At 39.2% G+C, this 19,372-nt stretch overlaps 1 protein-coding gene across 1 annotated transcript in view; it reads right to left on the bottom strand.

The window, feature by feature from the left end:
- LOC115585428 (sodium-coupled neutral amino acid transporter 3-like) overlaps positions 1 to 18,559 on the bottom strand; it is a 31,810-nt gene extending 13,251 nt beyond the window's left edge. Inside the window, exons 1-7 of the mRNA XM_030423781.1 lie at positions 18,381 to 18,559; positions 13,774 to 13,895; positions 13,590 to 13,659; positions 13,281 to 13,396; positions 12,149 to 12,222; positions 9,736 to 9,828; positions 118 to 199 (exon numbers count right to left, since the gene is read on the bottom strand). Of these exons, the coding sequence (XP_030279641.1) occupies positions 118 to 199; positions 9,736 to 9,828; positions 12,149 to 12,222; positions 13,281 to 13,396; positions 13,590 to 13,659; positions 13,774 to 13,838 (500 nt within the window). The 5' untranslated portion in view covers positions 13,839 to 13,895; positions 18,381 to 18,559. The remainder of the gene's footprint in view (positions 1 to 117; positions 200 to 9,735; positions 9,829 to 12,148; positions 12,223 to 13,280; positions 13,397 to 13,589; positions 13,660 to 13,773; positions 13,896 to 18,380) is intronic.
- Between the last annotated feature and the right edge of the window lie 813 nt (positions 18,560 to 19,372).

A 19,372-nucleotide genomic window follows, 5' to 3' on the forward strand; every position in this document is an offset into this window, starting at 1 on the left:
GGATAAGGATATAAAATCAGTATGTTGCCTCGTCATATCTGGACCCATCTCTGTAATGGACACAGTTGAAAGCGATATTGAATTTTATACATTTTGTTGATTGTTAGCATTACTCACTCAGAGCTGGATGTCTGGCCAAGGAAGGCTTGGATGACCAGAGGTAACTCAGATTTTACTATGAACAGGTAACTGGACATGGCTGCAGGAGAGAAAGAAAGAAAAAGTGTTTATGAGTGCTGCGTATTGTTGTGGGGTGCCAAGGTATCAATACTTCAATACAATACAATATCTGCATTCGCATTGTACACATGTCACTGTATTACTGAGTAGTACTTAGTTGAATCAGAATCAGAATCAGAAATCCTTTAATGTCCCGCAGACGGGGAAATTTGTTTGTCACAGCAGCGTCAGAATGTTACAAGAACAGAGCAATAGCAAAAATAGACAATATAATTAAAAAGGAAAGAAAATATAATCGGCATATACACATGTTTACATGATATATTGCAAAAATGAACAGCACATTTTTATATACAGATATTAAATATAGATAATAAATGTGGGTGTTGAAATGAATGAATGAATGAATAGTTTTATTTCGGTTACAATATAAAATACTTAAATTATGTGCAATCAACTGGCAAATATTACCATACAGAGTTCCACTCAACATTTTCTCACATCAAAAATTTTAAACAAACTCTGTAACCGAAAAAGGAATAGGCTGAAGCCAAGGCTTATTTTTGCCTATCCTGTACAATCCATTAAATAACCCAAAATATCAGTTATAGAAAGAAGAAGAAAAAACAAAACAAAAAACATGATAAAAATGTACTCTAAATTCTTACTTCTTAATCATTTCACATTTCAGTCATTTTACATTGTAATCCTTAATTATTTTACCTTTCAATGTTTTTTTGAAACTCAACAGTGATCTACACAATTTCAGTTCATCACTAAGTCCATTCCATAATTTAACTCCCAAAAATGAAACACATCTATATTTAACATTAGTTCTCACTTTACATATTTCAAAAATACACAACCCTCTTAAATTATAATTTTTTTCTCTCAATTTAAAAAAATGTTGAATACAGGTGGGAAGACTTTTATTCTTTGCTCGAAATAATATTTCTAATGTTTTCATATATACAATGTCTAAGAATTTTAAGATGCCAGACTTTATAAATAATTTATTAGTGGTTTCGCGATAGGAAGCTTTATTAATTATTAATTATAGGGTCTATGTATGTCCTGCATGTATTTCCCTCCAGGAAAGTCTGGATGGCAACCGAGGAAGGTCGGTGACGCTGGAAAGACAGCTGACCTCCAGGAAAGACTGGCAGGGTAACAGGGGCTAGCAACCCCTGTTGCAGCACTCGCAAGAGGGCTCCAAGCAAGCTACAGACACAACAAAAGAGCAATACCCCCAGAGTCTCCCGAGAGGGGGGGAGGATGAGAGACTCACTAGGACAGATTCAACGGCAACGACCAGGACAGTGACACAGACACAGAGAAGGCTTAAACAAACCAACTTGACCGGGGAGGCATGGGAAGTCAAGTGCAAGTGCGGAAAGATCTGCAAAGGCGCAAGAGGGCTAAAAATACACCAGAGCAAGTCCAAGTGTGGATAAGAACGGATGCAGGCACACCGCTCAGACGATCAGTCTGGTGAGACGCAGGAGAACCCTAGGCAGGAAGGACACCATAGTCCTAGAGATCTCTCAGTGCATGCAATCCCCCAAGAGCACACAAGGAGAACCTCAAATGCCACCCCAGAGAGCCCACCCCAGCCAACGAAGGAAAGACTCAAGTGGCCGAAGACGTGTGAGACCAAAGAGTGGTCCATGTTCAAGGAAGATCTGGACAAGGTGCTGGAAGCGGCACAAGCAGGATCAGCAGAAAGAAAGATGGATTCACTGACAGCCATCACCTATAACTTGGCAAAAGAACGGTTTGGAACAGTGCCAAGGAGAGAGAAGAAAGCCAGACAAGAAAATCAGGAGAACAGAAGAGAAAGAAAGATAAGACAACTTAGGAAGGAAATTAAAGCCCTGAGGAAGCAATTCAAATTGGCAAGCACGGAAGAAAAGGAAGGAATAAAAGAACTGACAGCCAGCCATCGTGAGCAGCTGATCAGAGCAAGAAGGGCTGAGAGGTTAAGGCAGAGGCGGAGAAACCAGGAAGCTGCAAGAGCCCAGTTTATAAAAGACCCCTACCGCTTCACCAAAGCACTTTTGGGAGAGGCAAGGTCTGGGACTCTAACAAGCTCCAAGGATGAGGTGGAGGAGTTTGTAGAAGAGACATTCAGTGATCCGTCAAGAAACATCGCCTTAGCAGAAGATCACGGGCTTGGCACCATCAATCCACCAATAACATCCCTGAGCATAGATTTTCCATCATGGAGAGAGGTTCAAGAGTTCGTCAAGCATGCTAGATCATCTTCTGCTCCAGGTCCCAGCGGTATACGGGACATTAAAGGAATCCTGATTCTGATTCTGATTCTGATGCATGACCCAGAATGGATACATTAACACCTCTATCCAGAAGGGTGCGATTGAAGGGTTCTCTGGGTGCTTGGAGCACACAGGGGTCATCAGCCAACTTATCCAAGAGGCAAAGGAGAAGAAAGGCAACCTAACAGTAGCCTGGCTCGACTTTGCTAACGCATACGGGTCTATTCCCCATAACTTGATCCGAGTGGCTATGGACCATTACCACATCCCACTTCACATCCAGGGTATGATCACAGATTACTTGGGAGACATCAAGCTACGATTCCAGTCAGCCATGTTCACAACAAAGTGGCAACCAATGGAGAAGGGAATAGTAACTGGGTGTACCATCTCTCCCATCTTGTTCACCATGGGAATGAACCTGATCATAACCGCAGCGAGTACAAAGTCAAGAGGACCGAGAACTGCTGCAGGGAGTCAACAGCCAGCAATCAGGGCATTCATGGATGACCTTACCGTCATAACACCAACCCATGTGCAGGCAAGATGGGTCCTGGCAGAGCTGGATCGTATGGCCACATGGGCGAAAATGATTTTCAAGCCCAAGAAATCAAGATGTCTGGTGATTCAAAAGGGCAAAACAACTGAGAGGTTCAAGCTGCTTGTTCAAAGGGAGGTGATCCCGAACATCCAGGGGAACCCTATTAAGTGCCTTGGGAAATGGTATGATGATTCCCTGACAGACAAAAACAGCATCTCCAGTACCGAAAAACAAGTTGGAGAATGGTTAAACAGGATTGACAAGTCTGGCCTGCCTGGGAAATATAAATGCTGTATCTACCAACATGGCCTACTCCAAAGATTTATGTGGCTTCTCACCATCTACGAAGTGCCGATAACATCAGTTGAAGGGATAGAGAGAAAGTTCAACAAGCACCTTCGAAGATGGTTGGGAATACCCCCGAGCTTTACATCAGTGGGGCTCTACATAAGGTCGGGCCAGCTTCAGCTCCCCCTGTCCTCAGTGGTTGAGGAGTTTAAAGTTGCCAAGTGCAGACTTTCCCTCACATATAGGGACTCCGAAGACCAACTCACCAGGGAAGCAGGAATTAGAACAAGATCGGGCAGGAAGTGGGCCGCCAGCACGGCAGTTAACCAGGCAGAATCTTCTCTGAGGACCAGAGACATCATCGGAAACCCTTGCACTGGAAGGCAGGGTCTAGGAACATCCCAATTCCAGCAGTGGTCGAAGTCCACTCCCAGGGAAAGGAGGACCTTGATCCAGGAAGAAGTCCGAAGACTTGAGGAAGAAGGAAGGAGAGCTAAATCCATCGAGCTCGGAACTCAAGGTGCCTGGACAAGGTGGAACCTTCCCAAAAGGACAATCACGTGGAGTGAGATGTGGCGGCTGGAGCCGTTCCGTATCTCCTTTATGCTCCGAGCAGTGTATGACACTCTACCGACCCAGTCAACTTGCACAGGTGGGGAATGAGGGAGGACTCACTGTGCAGGCTGTGTGGCGGTAAAGGAACAATGGCGCATATCCTATCAGGGTGTAAAACAGCATTGACCCAGGGGAGGTATAGGTGGCGCCATAATAAGGTGTTGGCACAGCTCGCAGATATCCTGGAGCAAGAGAGGAGAAAGAAACGTCCAGCCAAAACAAAGCCACTGTTGAGTACCATCACCTTCGTAAGAGAGGGCCAGAGACCAGGCGTCCAGGGCCAAGCCAGGCTATTTTCTTTTTAATATATTCTATATGTGGCTTCCAACTGAATTTATGATCTAAAATTACTTCCAAGAATTTAATCTCATATACTCTCTCAATTTTTACTCCATTCAGGAATAATTTAATTTCACAATTTGCCCTAACACCACCAAACACCATACATTTTGTTTTATTTTCATTTAATGATTAATGACTTATTAATATCAAACCATTCTTTTAACATGATCAACTCCTTTTCTACTGTTGACAACAATTCTTTAATGTCTGGTCCTGCACAAATCAATTTGTATCATCCGCAAATGTAATGAATTTCAACGTATTAAATACTGTACAAATATCATTCAAATAAAGTATAAATAACTTAGGTCCCAATACCGAACCCTGTGGTACACCACAAGTTACTTTTCCATAATGTGACACAGTATTATTAACTTTTACATACTGAAACCTATTATTTAAATAACTTCTTATCCAATTTAGTGTAACACCTCTTATTCCATAACACTCCAATTTCTGTAGTAGTAAGGAATGATTAATTGTATCAAATGCTTTACGTAAATCAACAAAAACACCTACAGCATATTGTTTCTTATCTATAGCCGTAGCTATATTTTCTACAAATTCCATCACTGCTAAGGATGTTGATCGGTTGCTCCTAAACCCATATTGATGGTCACTCAGTAACTCATATTTCTCCATAAAATTATCCAGTCTGTTTACAAACAATTTTTCGAGTATTTTTGAAAACTGAGGTAGCAAAGACACTGGTCTATAATATGTTTGTCATCATTTTTATAGATTGGGACCACCTTAGCCATTTTCATCATATCAGGAAAAATACCTGTTTATATATAAGTAAATGGTTTGAGGACACAGTCCATTACTTCCTTTATAAGCGAATATTATTATCATCTGTGGATTTTTTACTCTTAAACTTCCGTACCACTTCTAATACATCACTCTCACAAACTCCACCAAGAAACATTGAGTTGTTACTGTTGAATGCAAAATCATAATTATGGTCTAATTTCCCTTGCTAAATTTGGGCCTACATTGACAAAAAAATCATTAAACTCATTAGCAATTTCCTCTGGATTTTCAATAATTGAATTGTCATTATTTACAAAGTATGTTGGAAAATCATTTTTACTACGGTTTTTTCTCAAACCATTGAGCACCCTCCAGGTACCCTTAATGTTATTTTTGTGTTTTTGCAACAAATGATCAAAACAGTATTTTTTGTGCAGCCTCATAATAGCTGTCAATTTGTTTTTATATTTTTGTACTTGTCCTCCTTTTCCTTTGTTCTATATGTGATAAATTCCCTATAGAACCTATTTTTCTTTTTACAAGCTTTTTACAACCCTTCTGTAAACCATGGTTTTCTCTTCTTTTTTGGATTTTGTCTATACTCTTTCAATGGACAATGGTGATCATAATATGACAAAAATGTATCTAAAAATGCATCATATGTTTGATTAATATCATCTACATAAACTTCCTGCCAGTCATGATTCATAAGGTCTGCATTGAGTGCCGTAATTGCCTCTCTTGATTTCATTCTAACTAAGTTACTAGTCTGTGTATTTGCTCCTACTTTTAACCTTTTGTTCATTTTTAACACAACATAAATAGGTAAATGATCACTTACATCAGTCACTAATAATCCAGTAACTATTTTCACATCAATTACATTTGTAAAAATATTATCAATCAATGTTGCAGCATCTTTGGTTATTAGGGCCCGAGCAGGTAGACCTGCGAGGTCCCTATTGTAATTGGAAGGAGAGAAATTTTCTTCTCCAAGCTTGACTGCAGTTTTGGATGCCTGAACATACCCAAAAACTCACCAAATTTGGAATATAAGTCACATCCAGCGAAAATTACGATCCTGCATCGTCACTGGGCTTGGTCATGACCTGCAGGCTCTGTAGCGCCCCCTAATGTTCTTCCCTGCCTTCCACATGTGCTTAGACAAACGAAATTCGGTACGCAGATTCCTCATGACCAGACGCACAAAAAAGTCTGGGGGGCCCATACTCTCAGTCCAACAGGAAGTCAGCCATTTTGATGTGTGGTGGCAATTTTGTCCAATTCATGCCTACTTTGAAAACTATCTTGTCCTAGAGCTTAAACACCACAGTCTTCAAATTAACTCAATTATCTTCTTTATGATAAATGAATAAATAATAATAAATCTCAGCATCAATACTAAGTCGGCCATTTTGCTTTTGGCCACCATTTTAAAATATTGCCCATCTTCGTACTTAAATTATCTCCTCCTACAGATGTAACACCACCGACTTCACAGTCACTCAGTATCATCCTCTGACCTTGAAGATGAAAAGTTATGGAAATCTTTATCCTACGTCATACCTGCTGGCCGCAGTGGAGCGGTCAATTCAAATCTTTTGCCGTAAAGCATCAAGTCCTCGTAACTTCTTCATACAATTTCCTATCTCGGCCAAATCTCTCAGGAATGCAGAGGCAGTCACCCTGAAAAGATCTGTGTTGTCATGGGGCGTGGTCGTGACCTGCGGGCTCTGTAGCACTCCCTAATGTTCAGCCCCGCCTCCCACAAGTGCGTAGAAGAAAGAAATTCAATACGCAGATTCCTCATGACCAGACGCACAAAAAACCCTCTTGGACCCATACCGTCACTCCAACAGGAAGTCAGCCATTTTGATGTGTGGCGGCATTTTTGTACAAATCATGCCTACTTTGAAAATGATCATCTTCATGCCTTGAAGAACAAAAGTTATGGAAATCATTCAGCTGCGTCATACTTTAGTGGGCGGGGCGGTGGAAACCATTTTTTCCCCTCGCGGTCAAACATCAAGGCTTTATAACTTTAACATACAATTTCCTATCCACACCAAACTGCTCATAAGTGTAGAGGCTGTCTCCCCAAATAAATCTCAGCATCAATACTAAGACGGCCATTTTGCTTTTGGCCGCCATTTTGAAATATTGCCAATCTTCGTACTTAAATTACCTCCTCCTACAGATGTAACACCACTAACTCACTCAGTATCATCCTCTGACCTTGAAGATGAAAAGTTATGGAAATCTTTATCCTACGTCATACCTGGTGGCCGTGGCGGTGCCCGCCATAAAAATCCTTCGTCATGAAGCATCGAGTCCTAATAACTTCTTCATACAATTTCCTATCTCGGCCAAATCTCTCAGGAATCTAGTGGGAGTCACCATAAATAGATCTGTGCATCAATACTGTGTCATATCCATAGCGCCACCCACTCGACACAGGAAGTCAGACAAACATCATCCGATTGACATGACGTTCACTGCTTGTTTTCTCCCCGTCATGACATGCTTGTAACAGGTGAGCGCGCAGTCCGACAACACCGCAGCCCAACGCGCGCGGACTGCGAGGGCCTGTTCATCACTGCTTGCAGTTTTAATTCTGCTAGGTTTTACGATTTACGGATGTAAACTCAAACTAAACATAATATTAACAAACTCTTCGGTTTTCATATGATCATAAGATTTCAGCAAATCAATATTGAAGTCACCACAAACCAGAATAGTCTTGTCATGATGTTTTTCATATAATTCAGAAATCTTCTCATTAAATTGATCAATACATGATCCCGGTGTTCTATAAATGCAACTAATTAATATATTTTTAGATCTTTCAACCTCAATTTCAATGGTTATACATTCCATCACATTGTCAATAACAATGGTCAACTTTGCATTTAAAGGCAGTCGTCACAAACAGGGCAACACCCCCTCCCCTTTTATTACTCCTATTTTGCCAAAACATTTCATAACCCTCTAATCCATCCTGTAGGTTTTTTTCATCACCCAAGTCTCTGAAATTGCTATTATACTAAACTTTTGTTGAAGCTGTTGAAGGTAATCTTTAATTTTGGCGAAATTACTGTAGAGACTCCTACTATTAAAATGAATCACTGAAAACCCCTCCATCTTCATACTGGAATTAAACTCATCTTCAGAATAGTATTCACAGTTCATGTCAATGTTCTGGTAGAAGTGGATCTCTGGATCAGTGTCATTTTCCAACTCATAAAGCTTGTGATCTTCAAAGTCAATTACTTAAAATCTGTGTGTTCACACATTTTTACCATGTTTTGTCACTCACAAGCAGTATTTCGCCATATACCTGTTTTCCATAACACAAAATAAATGTTAGACATTTCCCCACTATGCCACCTCTTTACCATGTGATTCATCATTTACATTTGTATCGTTCCAGCTCATTAATGTCTCTGATGGCTGTCACTTTAGCCTGTTCTGGTGTTCCATTTAGTCGTATCATTATTCTGCAGTTCCTTGTCCAAGTGTCCTGAATCCGCTTTCCCTTTTCAGATTCTAGCTTGTCTTGCAATTTCACCATTTCTCTTTGTCAGATGCTCATTCACATATACCCCTGTGCCCTTCAAATGTTTTGCCTGCTTTAGCACCTCATTTTTGTATTTTCTACTCACAAATCGAATGATGATGTTGGGCCTGTTGGGCCTAATGTCCCGTCGTTGGGGTATAGTGTGGCAAGCAGCTATATTTTGACTGTCTATAGGAATGTCTTTGTTGTTGAAGAAGTTGATGACTTGCTGCTTAAGTGTGTGTAGTTCACCTCTTGGTGCATCCTCACCCTCCCTGTCCCCTGCTGTAATCCGTGCATAGGTACGGTGGGTTCTCTCAAGCCCAGTTATCACAAGGTCTTCCATCCTTGTGTACTGCTCCAAATAATCTACTCTTCTATCAAGCTCTTCAATTTTCCTGTCTTTTTCTTTAATCACAGCCTTCAGTTGTTTCACTTCTTCAGTTAATTCCAGTAGGCCCATCTGTTGCTTTGCCACCTTACTTAGCTCCTCTGACATGAAGTTCAAAGATTTTTTAACCTCCTCCATGTCTTCTCCTAGTTTCTTTGTAGCCATGTCTTTAGCTGATTAAGACAGTACTTAGGAAGGCAGAACAGACCCAGGTAATCCAATGTTGCTGGTATGTTAACAACAATGCGGCCTGCCACCAAATGCGGCCTTCCACCAAAATATCCAATAATAATGAGTTTGTACAGACTTATTGCACAGTGCAGAGTACAGGGTGAGGTCTATATGGAGCAGTGCTGGTTTTACAGTCTGACAGCAGCAGGAAGAAGGACCTGCAATACCTCTCCTTCACACACTTAGGGTGTATCAGTCTGTTGCTGAAGGAGCTGGTCAGTGCTGTGAGAGTGACCTGCAGGGGGTGGGACTCCTTCACCAGCAGGGATGACAGCTTGTTCATCATCCTGCTCTCTCCCACCACCTGCACTGAGTCAAGGGGGAATCCCAGGATGGAGTTGGACAATAAATATACGTCCACGTGGAATCATTTCCTGGTCTCATGTTCCCTCATTTGTACTTGTGTTACTAAATTGTTGAATATGTATTCAACAATTAGTGTACATGACCACATATGACACAATCACATAAAACAAAGATGTTGTGGTTCCCTTGGAGGGATATATCATCACCACCTACTCATCTGACAGAAACATTTAAAATACCACACCTAAAGTCTTACCTCCAATGTTATGTAGCGTTATGATGACAGCTGCTAGAATCTTCCCTGGATGACCAAAAGCTCTGAAGCCAAGCTGCTCATAGGCACGTATACCTGAAGAGACCGATAACATAGAGCCATGTTAAAAAACTGATTGGACATTTGGACCAGCCTCTCAATCCCAACCCTCTCTCTAGTTGAACAGCAAACAGGTTAAAAACTAGCTAGCCAGCTAACAATCCATGGGATAAAAATAACAGACTTCTTCGTTTTGCTACTTATTTTTTTTTTTTTAACCTTGTACAAGTCAAACAGGCAAGCTGAACCTATTTTAATTTAGTATACCCAGTATACATACAGTATATCTGGGTATAGTATTAAAAACTTGTGAACAGGATAAAGTGTATCAGTTAAAAGTAGGCAAACAAAAATATCTCTATATAAAAGCAAGAAATCTCTGTCCGTCTGTCTGTATGACAACAAACTGGAATCGGAATCTGTGGATGTTCGTGTGTAGCTAGCAGCTAGCCCACCCCCATGCCCCACCTCCTGAGTCGGCGGACGCGCCGGCGCGTCCAAAACCGGATTTACGGTAAATAATGTCCGCCCCGCTTTTGCGCGAACATTGCTCTCATGTTTGCATTGTGTCTGGTGCAGGAAGAAATGGTAAAAACAGGCTTTTTTCATGAAAGTCTCTGCAAGCAGGAAGTTTTGGCAAGCAAAAAAACACGTTCCTATTGGTGGAAAAAGGCACCACATCAACCAATCACAAAATGATGGGGCAAACCACGCGATTTGGTTGCTGAGGAACAGGGGGAAGTTGTGGGAGGGACGGCGGTGAAAGAGTGACAGCAGCAGTGACGGTGAGAGAGATTGCGAGTTTTGAGAGTTGAGAGATTTGTGACATATGGCATGTTTTGAGTGTATAGTTAGTGTGTTATGGAGTGTTTGGTGTAGTGTGTTTAGTGTGTAGTGCAGTCATTTTTTTGTGTTATGAGTCAAAACAAAGACGAGGCTGCTGAATGTAGAGCAGGCAGTGCAGCTGGAATGAGCTGAGGCATTGCCTGCATTTAAATGTAAATACTTATACTTATATATAACTTTGTAAATTTCAAAAACGTATGCACAAATTTAGCAAACAACAATTTATATTTACATTATAAGTAATAAAAAACATTTTTAAAACATATTTATGGTTTTCACAGTAAAAGATCCAACATTTTCCTACTCTGATTGTATGATTTTTTGTGATTTTATGTCCATTGTGTTAATACAGTATGTCAAAATGAAACAATAGCTGTACAGTCACATGTGAGGTTTTGCTGAAAATAATGACACCAAACAAGGTAGTAAGTAAGTAGTAAAAATGGCCAATTATATCCCTGACGTCCCACCTTCAAACACAACCACATTTGGCCATCCATGAAAACGCTACTTAACCTTCCGCTTTTCTGTAGGAATACATACTTCCTATGGGCAAAGCACTCGTATACAGTAAACGGTAAAGTCTATTTACACATATGCTGTAAAAATGATATGATAAACTTCATTACATAGCACCTATAAAAACATATTTTACAAGTGCTGTGGCAAACCAGCAAAAGCAGAAAACTCAGGAAGACAAAATAACAGAATAAACACTCGGCAGTAGAGCCCAACACAAGAAAGCCTTGTCTAAGGTGACTTAAAACAAGAAGAAGAATAGAAAATGTAAAAACACAAAATGTCAACATAAGTCATACTAAGCTTACAAAAGGAATGCAAGGAATAAAACAGGTAAAATTACAGAAAAAGACCGATGGGAAAAAAGGTCATGCAAATAAAGAGATAAATAAAATAATTAAATAAATAAAGAATGATGAGAAGATGATCTTGCATGAAAGGAATTAAGGGCAGATTAAAAAGGGTAACTTCACATAAAAAAGCAAGTCTAGAAAAGTGTTTTTTATAAGTGAAGGAGTTACTGATTCTGTGAGCTTTATAGTGAAGCAACATTAGCAGTAAGATATTTCAGTTGGATTAAGGTATGAATGAAGGAGGCATGAATTACTATTTAAAAAAAAGTGTGTTTTCTAGGTAGGGAGGAAGAGGTACAAGTTAAGAGAAGGCCAAAACACAAAACATAAAGGTTCTGGTGTACATCCTCACAAACAGAAAAGAAAAAGAGTAGTATTGAGGATAATGTCTCACATACCTTTGGTGTCACTTTGTAGATACTGAAAGGCACTGGCCCGAGATAGCAATGCTGCTGGACTGAATGTAGTGCATGTGGTTTGTCAAGGCAATATTAAGAGTTCTGGTATGGGCTGGTTTTATAGGCTACTGGCCTGGTTTTGTTACACAGGCCTGGCAGCCGTGATTCAGACACCTGTAAAGGACGATTAGCTAAACTGGCCTCAGATACAGAAGTGAAGATACTCAAATGAATCCTTACCCACAACTCCAGCACTGCATAGCAGTAGGTGGACGGAATAACAGGATAGACAGGCAATACATGTCAGCAAGATCCTGTAAAACACAAACACGTCTGGTAGGTAAAGAAATCAATATCACTAACATGTTGATCAGAGAATTGTGTACCGCACAGCTTTCGGCCTTAAAAAGCTACATGCAGTCATTACATTTTCAGGGAGCCAAGTAAAAAAGACAATCCGCCTAAAGTGATGTTGTCACATTTACACAAATACATCTTTGGTTTATCTCTTGCTACATCCCAATTTAAAGGCAGCACAATAAGCCCATGTTTGAAGACTGAAAGGGCCGTAAGCAGTCAGTCAACATGGCTGTTCCTACACATTATGCTAAGAAACACAGCCTTCGTCAGCCTGGGAGGACTGAAAGGACTTACCATATCCCTTTTCACCTCTTCTCGGTACATCATACATCTCCTGTGTTGCCACTTCACAGTCTGTCTTAGACAACAACCAGTCGCCCACATCAACACAGAAACAACTGGCTTGCTGACTCACAACAAATATCACAACCTATATTGTAAAATGTTTGGGTCACACACACTGCTTAATGTAGAGTAAAACATCTTAAAGCATCGCTTTACTATAGATTTACTATGGTTTCAGACAGATATGTGGATGTTTTCCAGGTTTGGTAAACACAATCTTAGGTTATCTTCAACACAAGGTATTCATTTTACTGTGCAAATGATTGATTCATTGGTGTTTCCTGCTGGGATAATGCATGACAGATCCAAAGAAACTCTTTGATATAAAAGGAAATATCATGAAAACAGATGTTGGAAATGAACAACAGCATGTTATTTGTTATTTATTTGATTGTAATATGAAGTATTTTGTAACTCTCAAGACAAGTTGATTAAATTGTACATCAAATATTTGAAACAATAATTTAAGTAACTTTGTATATGTCATAACTACATGATGGTGTGGCATAAGCCACCAGAACTAGTGTTGTGCAATGTTGATCATGTCTCCTCACATGTGTCCCATTTGTCTACTGTCTGTCGATTTCAGAGAACTGCTGCAATACAGAACATGCGTGTGTGTGTAAATTGCACTATTTGCACCAAAGAGTGTGTTAGTGGTACTCACAGGAAGAGGATGATGCCGGTGTTTGACATGGCGTATGACAGACCCAGAATGCCACTGCCCATGATGGCGTTGCTCAGGTTGAAGACAGACATCCCAAAGGAAGTTTTACCTTCAAACTGGAAAAGACATAAAACGGAAATATTAACTTCAAAGTTAACACAGTTATTAATACAGTTATTTGTATGATTTCATATTGCGTTATGTTACATAAAAGCTATTGTAAGTTATTCTTGAGGCTTAACTTTATACATTTAACCCATGTTTGGAACACTGACAGGCTGCATCCCTCTGTCTCTCTCTCAAACTCACATCTGTGAACTGAGGTCTCTTCGATCCATTGCTCTTGTGTTGCAGGAACTTTTCCTCCTCTGGTGGGACTCTGAAATATGCAAAAAATAAACACTTCACTTAATAATTAATAATAATATCAACATATTTTATGTATCATACATTAATAGCAAGTCAGCATAGAGGTCACATAATGGATACATACCCTCCCTCCACAGAACCAGCAGAATCATGTTGGTGATTACCATTTGATAGCTTCTGCAGTTCCATACCTCTGACAAGTACAGAGCCTCACTTATTTCTTCATAGAAATTGAAATTTGCAATTCTGAAAAAACAAAAACAAAACAGGTTCAGGGAGCCCCATTACGTGCAGAAGGTGATCACATTAATTTATTATTGACGTCTGAGTGCCAGGCAGCTAAATTAAGGTGGGCACACAGAGTCACCACAAACGCCTTGAATAAAGACAGATTGGAAGTTGGTAAACATGACAGGAAAGAGGAAAGTACGATGGAAAATGAAACTAAAAGGGAGGAAGAGAAAGGGATGAAGTGAAGAGAAAAAGAAGGAACAAATTAACAAAACAAATAAGGATGAAGGATATAGTGAAGGGCTGAGCACTGAGCTTTTATTTTTTTCAATTATTTTCTCTAAATATTTCTGTTGTTACAGCAGTGCCACCATTACATTAGCTGATACAACTGGGCACCAGATAACTGTGTCAGGTTATAAAATGTATTCACCAAAGATAGTTGTGATAATGTGTCAATAACTGCACCATATTTAAGTGTTCAGAATAAGTGCGAGATACTCATGTCCAATGTAAATGTTTTGATATCGGTGCCTCTGGTTTACAGTCAAAGCTGGGCCGGATGATATGGTCTGAATGTACCTTTGGTACCAAACTAAATTACTTCATCAAAGGACGTCAAGCACAATAGCATGTTCTGTTGACTTTTGGTTGCAATTGGTGTCATCTTTTTATATTTGTAATGTAAAAATGACCCTGAAATTTCGTGGAAAATGGATTAAGAGCTGAAAGCATTATTCATTACAGAAAATCAATCTGCTGCAATTTTGATAAACAATTTATAAACCAAAAACGACAGAAACTACTTCTTCTACATCTCAAATTTCAATCGTCTAAAAAAGTCTGCTCTGATTATGAACTGAAAATGTTGCTAAGAACTACTGGTCAGACAACACAAGTCATCTGAATATTTCAACTGGGGCTTTGAAAAAATACCCTTACTGGATCCAGTGGTAGAGTTAGAGTTAGGCAATAGACTATGTTCAGCCCTTCATAACAACATGGGATGTGCTTTCAGCACAGTAGCCAAGCGCAGTAATGATGACATGACACACACACACACACACACACACAAACACGCACACACACACACACACACACACACACACACACAGACATACACACACGTGAATATTGCTGACAGAGGACTACATTTTCTTCTTTTTCATCTTCTTTTTACCATAAAATAACTTCAAATGTGTTTCGTTTAAAAAAAAAAAAAAATTGCCAAGAGGGAACCTGCATCGATATCATTCGTATTTTAAGACCAAGTTGCCAAACACCCTTAGTATGATAATGAATGTATGTCCTATATTAACTAGTTTTTAGCTCTGTTTTTGATCTCCATCTGTCTCTAAGTCCTCCACTTTGTTCACCAGCTCGTTTTTATCAGAGCCTTTTCTCTTAAAACAGCAGATTTCTGGTGCTGCAAACAAAACTGATGAGAGCAATGAGAGTGAATTAAAACAGTGAAGTTGTGGACCATAAAATCCCAACAGCAAGCATAAAATTTGCTTAAAAGCTCAGTAGAACCGAGAGGAGCAGCTAAGTTGGTGCAAACTGGACTTCTTTAGTACAGAATCTCTTTTTGCCAGATTTGCTATTCAACTTGGCTAAATGTCAGACAAATAGATTGCACACTGCTCTTTGCTAATAGAATACAGTTGGCTTACATTAATGAACCTCTGACAGAGTCATAGTTTGTATTGGTAAGCCAATTTCCAATCCCCAGTCAAAGGCAACGTGGCTCTACAGATAAGTGGCTGGAGTGGAGCCATATGTGGACAGCTCCAGTTGTGGATATTTGTTGCCTGTAGGCTTCAGTAACAAGAGACAGAGTGATAACAGCTGAGAATGACCTCCCTACTCAAACATGACTGAGCTGGCTCCTCAGACATTGACATTTTGTACAGCAGCCGTCACATGGACTGTATTTGTAAATACTGTCCCCACACGGGGCTTTTTACAGTTCTATGCTATTACACACTTTATATGTAATACTTAACATATTCTTGTTTCCCAGAGGGAATATATTGAACCATAGTGTTCAATAAACAACACTAAGTCTCAGCCAATCCCGTTAAAGGAAATAGTCAGCTACAGGAAAGTAAATAAAAGTCAAACGATTTCCTGTGCCTGTCTGCTCACCTGACATTATGTAACTTATGTGACTTATTATGTGATGCAGGTACACCCACCCACCCCGTGCACCAATCACATTCAAGAGTTTTTTGCCAATGCTTTTTGGCCAAAGACACGCACAACTATAAATGTTGTATCCTTTTTTTAAAATTTGTCCACAAACAGAAATATAAAAATGACAATTTTACTTTATTTCATTTATGCTTATCTTTACAGAAAACATAAATGTCAGTTGAGCATACTGTGTCTTGTATTTTTCACTCTTGAAGAGAAAGTTAATAATGTTTATACTAAGGTCCTAAGTGTTAGTTTATATTTAATAAGGCTTTTACAAGTCATTATAAGATACTTGTTAACATTGTTTATTTTCTTATAAACAAAATAACAAGTGTAGATGTTTGTGTCATAAACATGTGTTTGGTTGATGGATAATTAAGATTATAGGACATTTATAAGCACTGATAAGAATAAGTTATAACTTTAGACAGCTGGGGAAGGTTATCAAACTGAGTTTCTCATAAATCTTCTACTATAATATTTATGATGAATTAATAGTATAAATATATATCTATATTTGTAATTGTAATATTTGCATACTTTATTAGGTATTTATTAGCAATTAACAATGCACTTATTAACACTGAGCTAAACGTTTTGCAGCCACCAGATCTAAAGGCAGAGCAATGACTTCAGGTTAATATACGTGATAATGTACTTAGTAACAGTTAACCATGCTTTTCCCAGCAACTGTATTTAGAATATTGCATGTTGTCAAGGTAGATAAAAGATTAATTAAGAAAATATACTTTGTAGCAGTGTAGCATAAAAACATGCTTCCTATCAGATATAGCCTCAAATATGAAGAAAAGTATTTAGGAAAAAATAGTACAGTTATGTGGACAATTACAGCATCTTTAAATATTGAGGAAACTGTATGTTGTCAGACATTCTGATGATGTTTAATAGAACATCACTAATGGCATAAACACAATTGTGCAGTTTACAAGTTGGTTGCCTGTGACTATTGGTCATCCCTTTAGAAATAGAATGCTTAATTTCCATGCAGTGGTAAAATCGAAAAACACTAATGAGGCATATTGTTTTTCTATTGCTATTGCTCTTGGGACCCATTAGCTATTTAAACTCAATTAACTGGTTTGTAATGCTATTGAAAACATTTTCAGAAACACTTTTCTCATAAGTCTGATCTATAAAAGAAACAATATATATTAAAAAGATAATATTATTACACCTATATCATCTTATTAACACATAATAAAAGGACTTATAAGGACCTCACTGCCGGTTTACTACCACTTATCACAAGGTCTTTAATATAAAGTGTTCTGACACTGATGCAAAAGAAACTTTTTTTTAACTGTTCCACATTATTCAAAGAGTTTGGAAAGCCAACAGAAAAACACGCCTGTTCGTCTGGACTTGGACTGTATATATGGTCTGCTAGACACTGAGGTCAGATGGAACATATAGTGTACAATGTGTGCCTGAATGAGGCCCTGCCCTTCTTTCCAAGCATGGAATGTGTAGATGTACAGCTTATGTAATACTATCACCTCTTTCCATGTGTTTCAGTCTTTTTCTTTTAAATATGCAGCCTATTAACCTGAGATTGACAGCAGGACAATCATCCGCTGAGGCTCATGTTAACTCAAATCTGTTCACTGTTTGTGTGTTGTTGTTGTTTATTTATGTGTGATAGTTAACCTATGCCTATGCATGCATGTTAGTGTATTAATTAAAGCTTTCCCCCATAATCTCTTACTTAATTTTTTACTCCACACATATCTAAGAAGTTTATGGGAAAATACGCATATGTCAAGACTCACCATTTGTCATTAGAATGGTCAATTCTTAAACGAAAAATGTAAAAAAGCCACAACCAACTAACCTCAGTGTTCAGCAAAAATCATATTACTGCATTTACCTTCTGATTTTGTTAAAAAAAACAAAAACAAAAAAACAACCTTAATAGTTACTTTGAAAAATAATTGGTCAAATGTCTCTAAATTAGAAAATAGCTTGAAATTACATTTTTGATTTCAAGAAGAATTGTGCTCATGCTCATTTAGAGTGAGTTAAGTTTTAACTTTAAATCTGCCAATAACTGACTCTCAGTGACCCTAGCTGAACACAGCTGGATAGCCTATGCATACAACTAATTTAACAAGTGTGATAAACCTTTCAAAATCCAAGCCTCTGAGGACAAGTTGGTGGCACTAACAAAGCTGTGCTCTTCTCCCCATGGTTCCTCACTCCTCCTGTGGAGACCTCCTCAAGTTTCTAAACCACGTGGCAGCACAGTAGCTCCAATGCAGCCAGAAGAATGGACAGACTTACCTCCAGAAGCAGACCCAGCTGACTCTATGAAGCACAGCGGAACTTGTGTGGTGAAGTCCTTGGATCAGAGGTGTAGTTTGGCCCGGGACGATGGCAATGCTGGCCTGTTTATGGAGCCCAGCAGAGAAGCAAGGGAGAGGTTGGGGAGAGGGGAGCAAAAGTGGGAGCAAGCAGTGAGGAGGAAGGGCTGCTGAAAATGATGGTTTCAAATTTCTTGTGATGTCACATGTAGAGGCACTCCTCTTTCTTTAGAAGAAAAAGAGAGAAAGAAAACAAGTTAAATGTGACTTTCTCTCAGGGCTCTGGTGAGGGAAGGCTGTGGGGAATTCACAAAGCTCATATGACCTGCTCATACATACTAGGCCTATTGAATTGTTTCCATGTTCCTAGTTTTTTTACTCCATTAGCCTGCCTGGGAGTTGAGATGTAGTGGAAATATGGTGAGGTGATAGGTGCAGGGTTGCATAATAGCCTGGCTGCTGGTTGGCAGCACTGCATTAGAAGCAAACTGGAAAAAGCTGGCTCTATTAGATCAATGAGGGAATGTTCAGTAGAAAAGTAAATATGTAAACCAACGTTCCCCGAAGTGTCCGAGGTGACCTGACTCCTGCAGCTGAACGGAATTGTTTGGAACAGCACATGGTCCAGGATACACACATTCCCATGGTTATTTTGGTGTATTGTTCCACACAGGAACACTGTCCCAGCTGAGTGTCGGTGTTGATTAGTTCCATTAAGAGTGTGTGGGAGCTTGGCTGCTTTTACAATGTCCTATTTCAAAACACCTTTATTGCACAACTAAAATGACGTATAGTTATCATACCATCAGATCAATGTATAGATATAGAGTACTGTTGAGCAGTTGGAGTTTCCTGCTGGTGAAAAATAAATCCAAACCAAGTCTTTAAACGGGCATTGTGTAGTTTTGGAATAGAAATTCAAAAACATATTTTTTATATTTACAATATTAATAGGATAATAATACAAACTAA

The sequence above is a fragment of the Sparus aurata genome, chromosome 7, assembly GCF_900880675.1.
Source record: "Sparus aurata chromosome 7, fSpaAur1.1, whole genome shotgun sequence".
In the NCBI taxonomy this organism is placed as follows: Eukaryota; Metazoa; Chordata; class Actinopteri; order Spariformes; family Sparidae; genus Sparus; species Sparus aurata.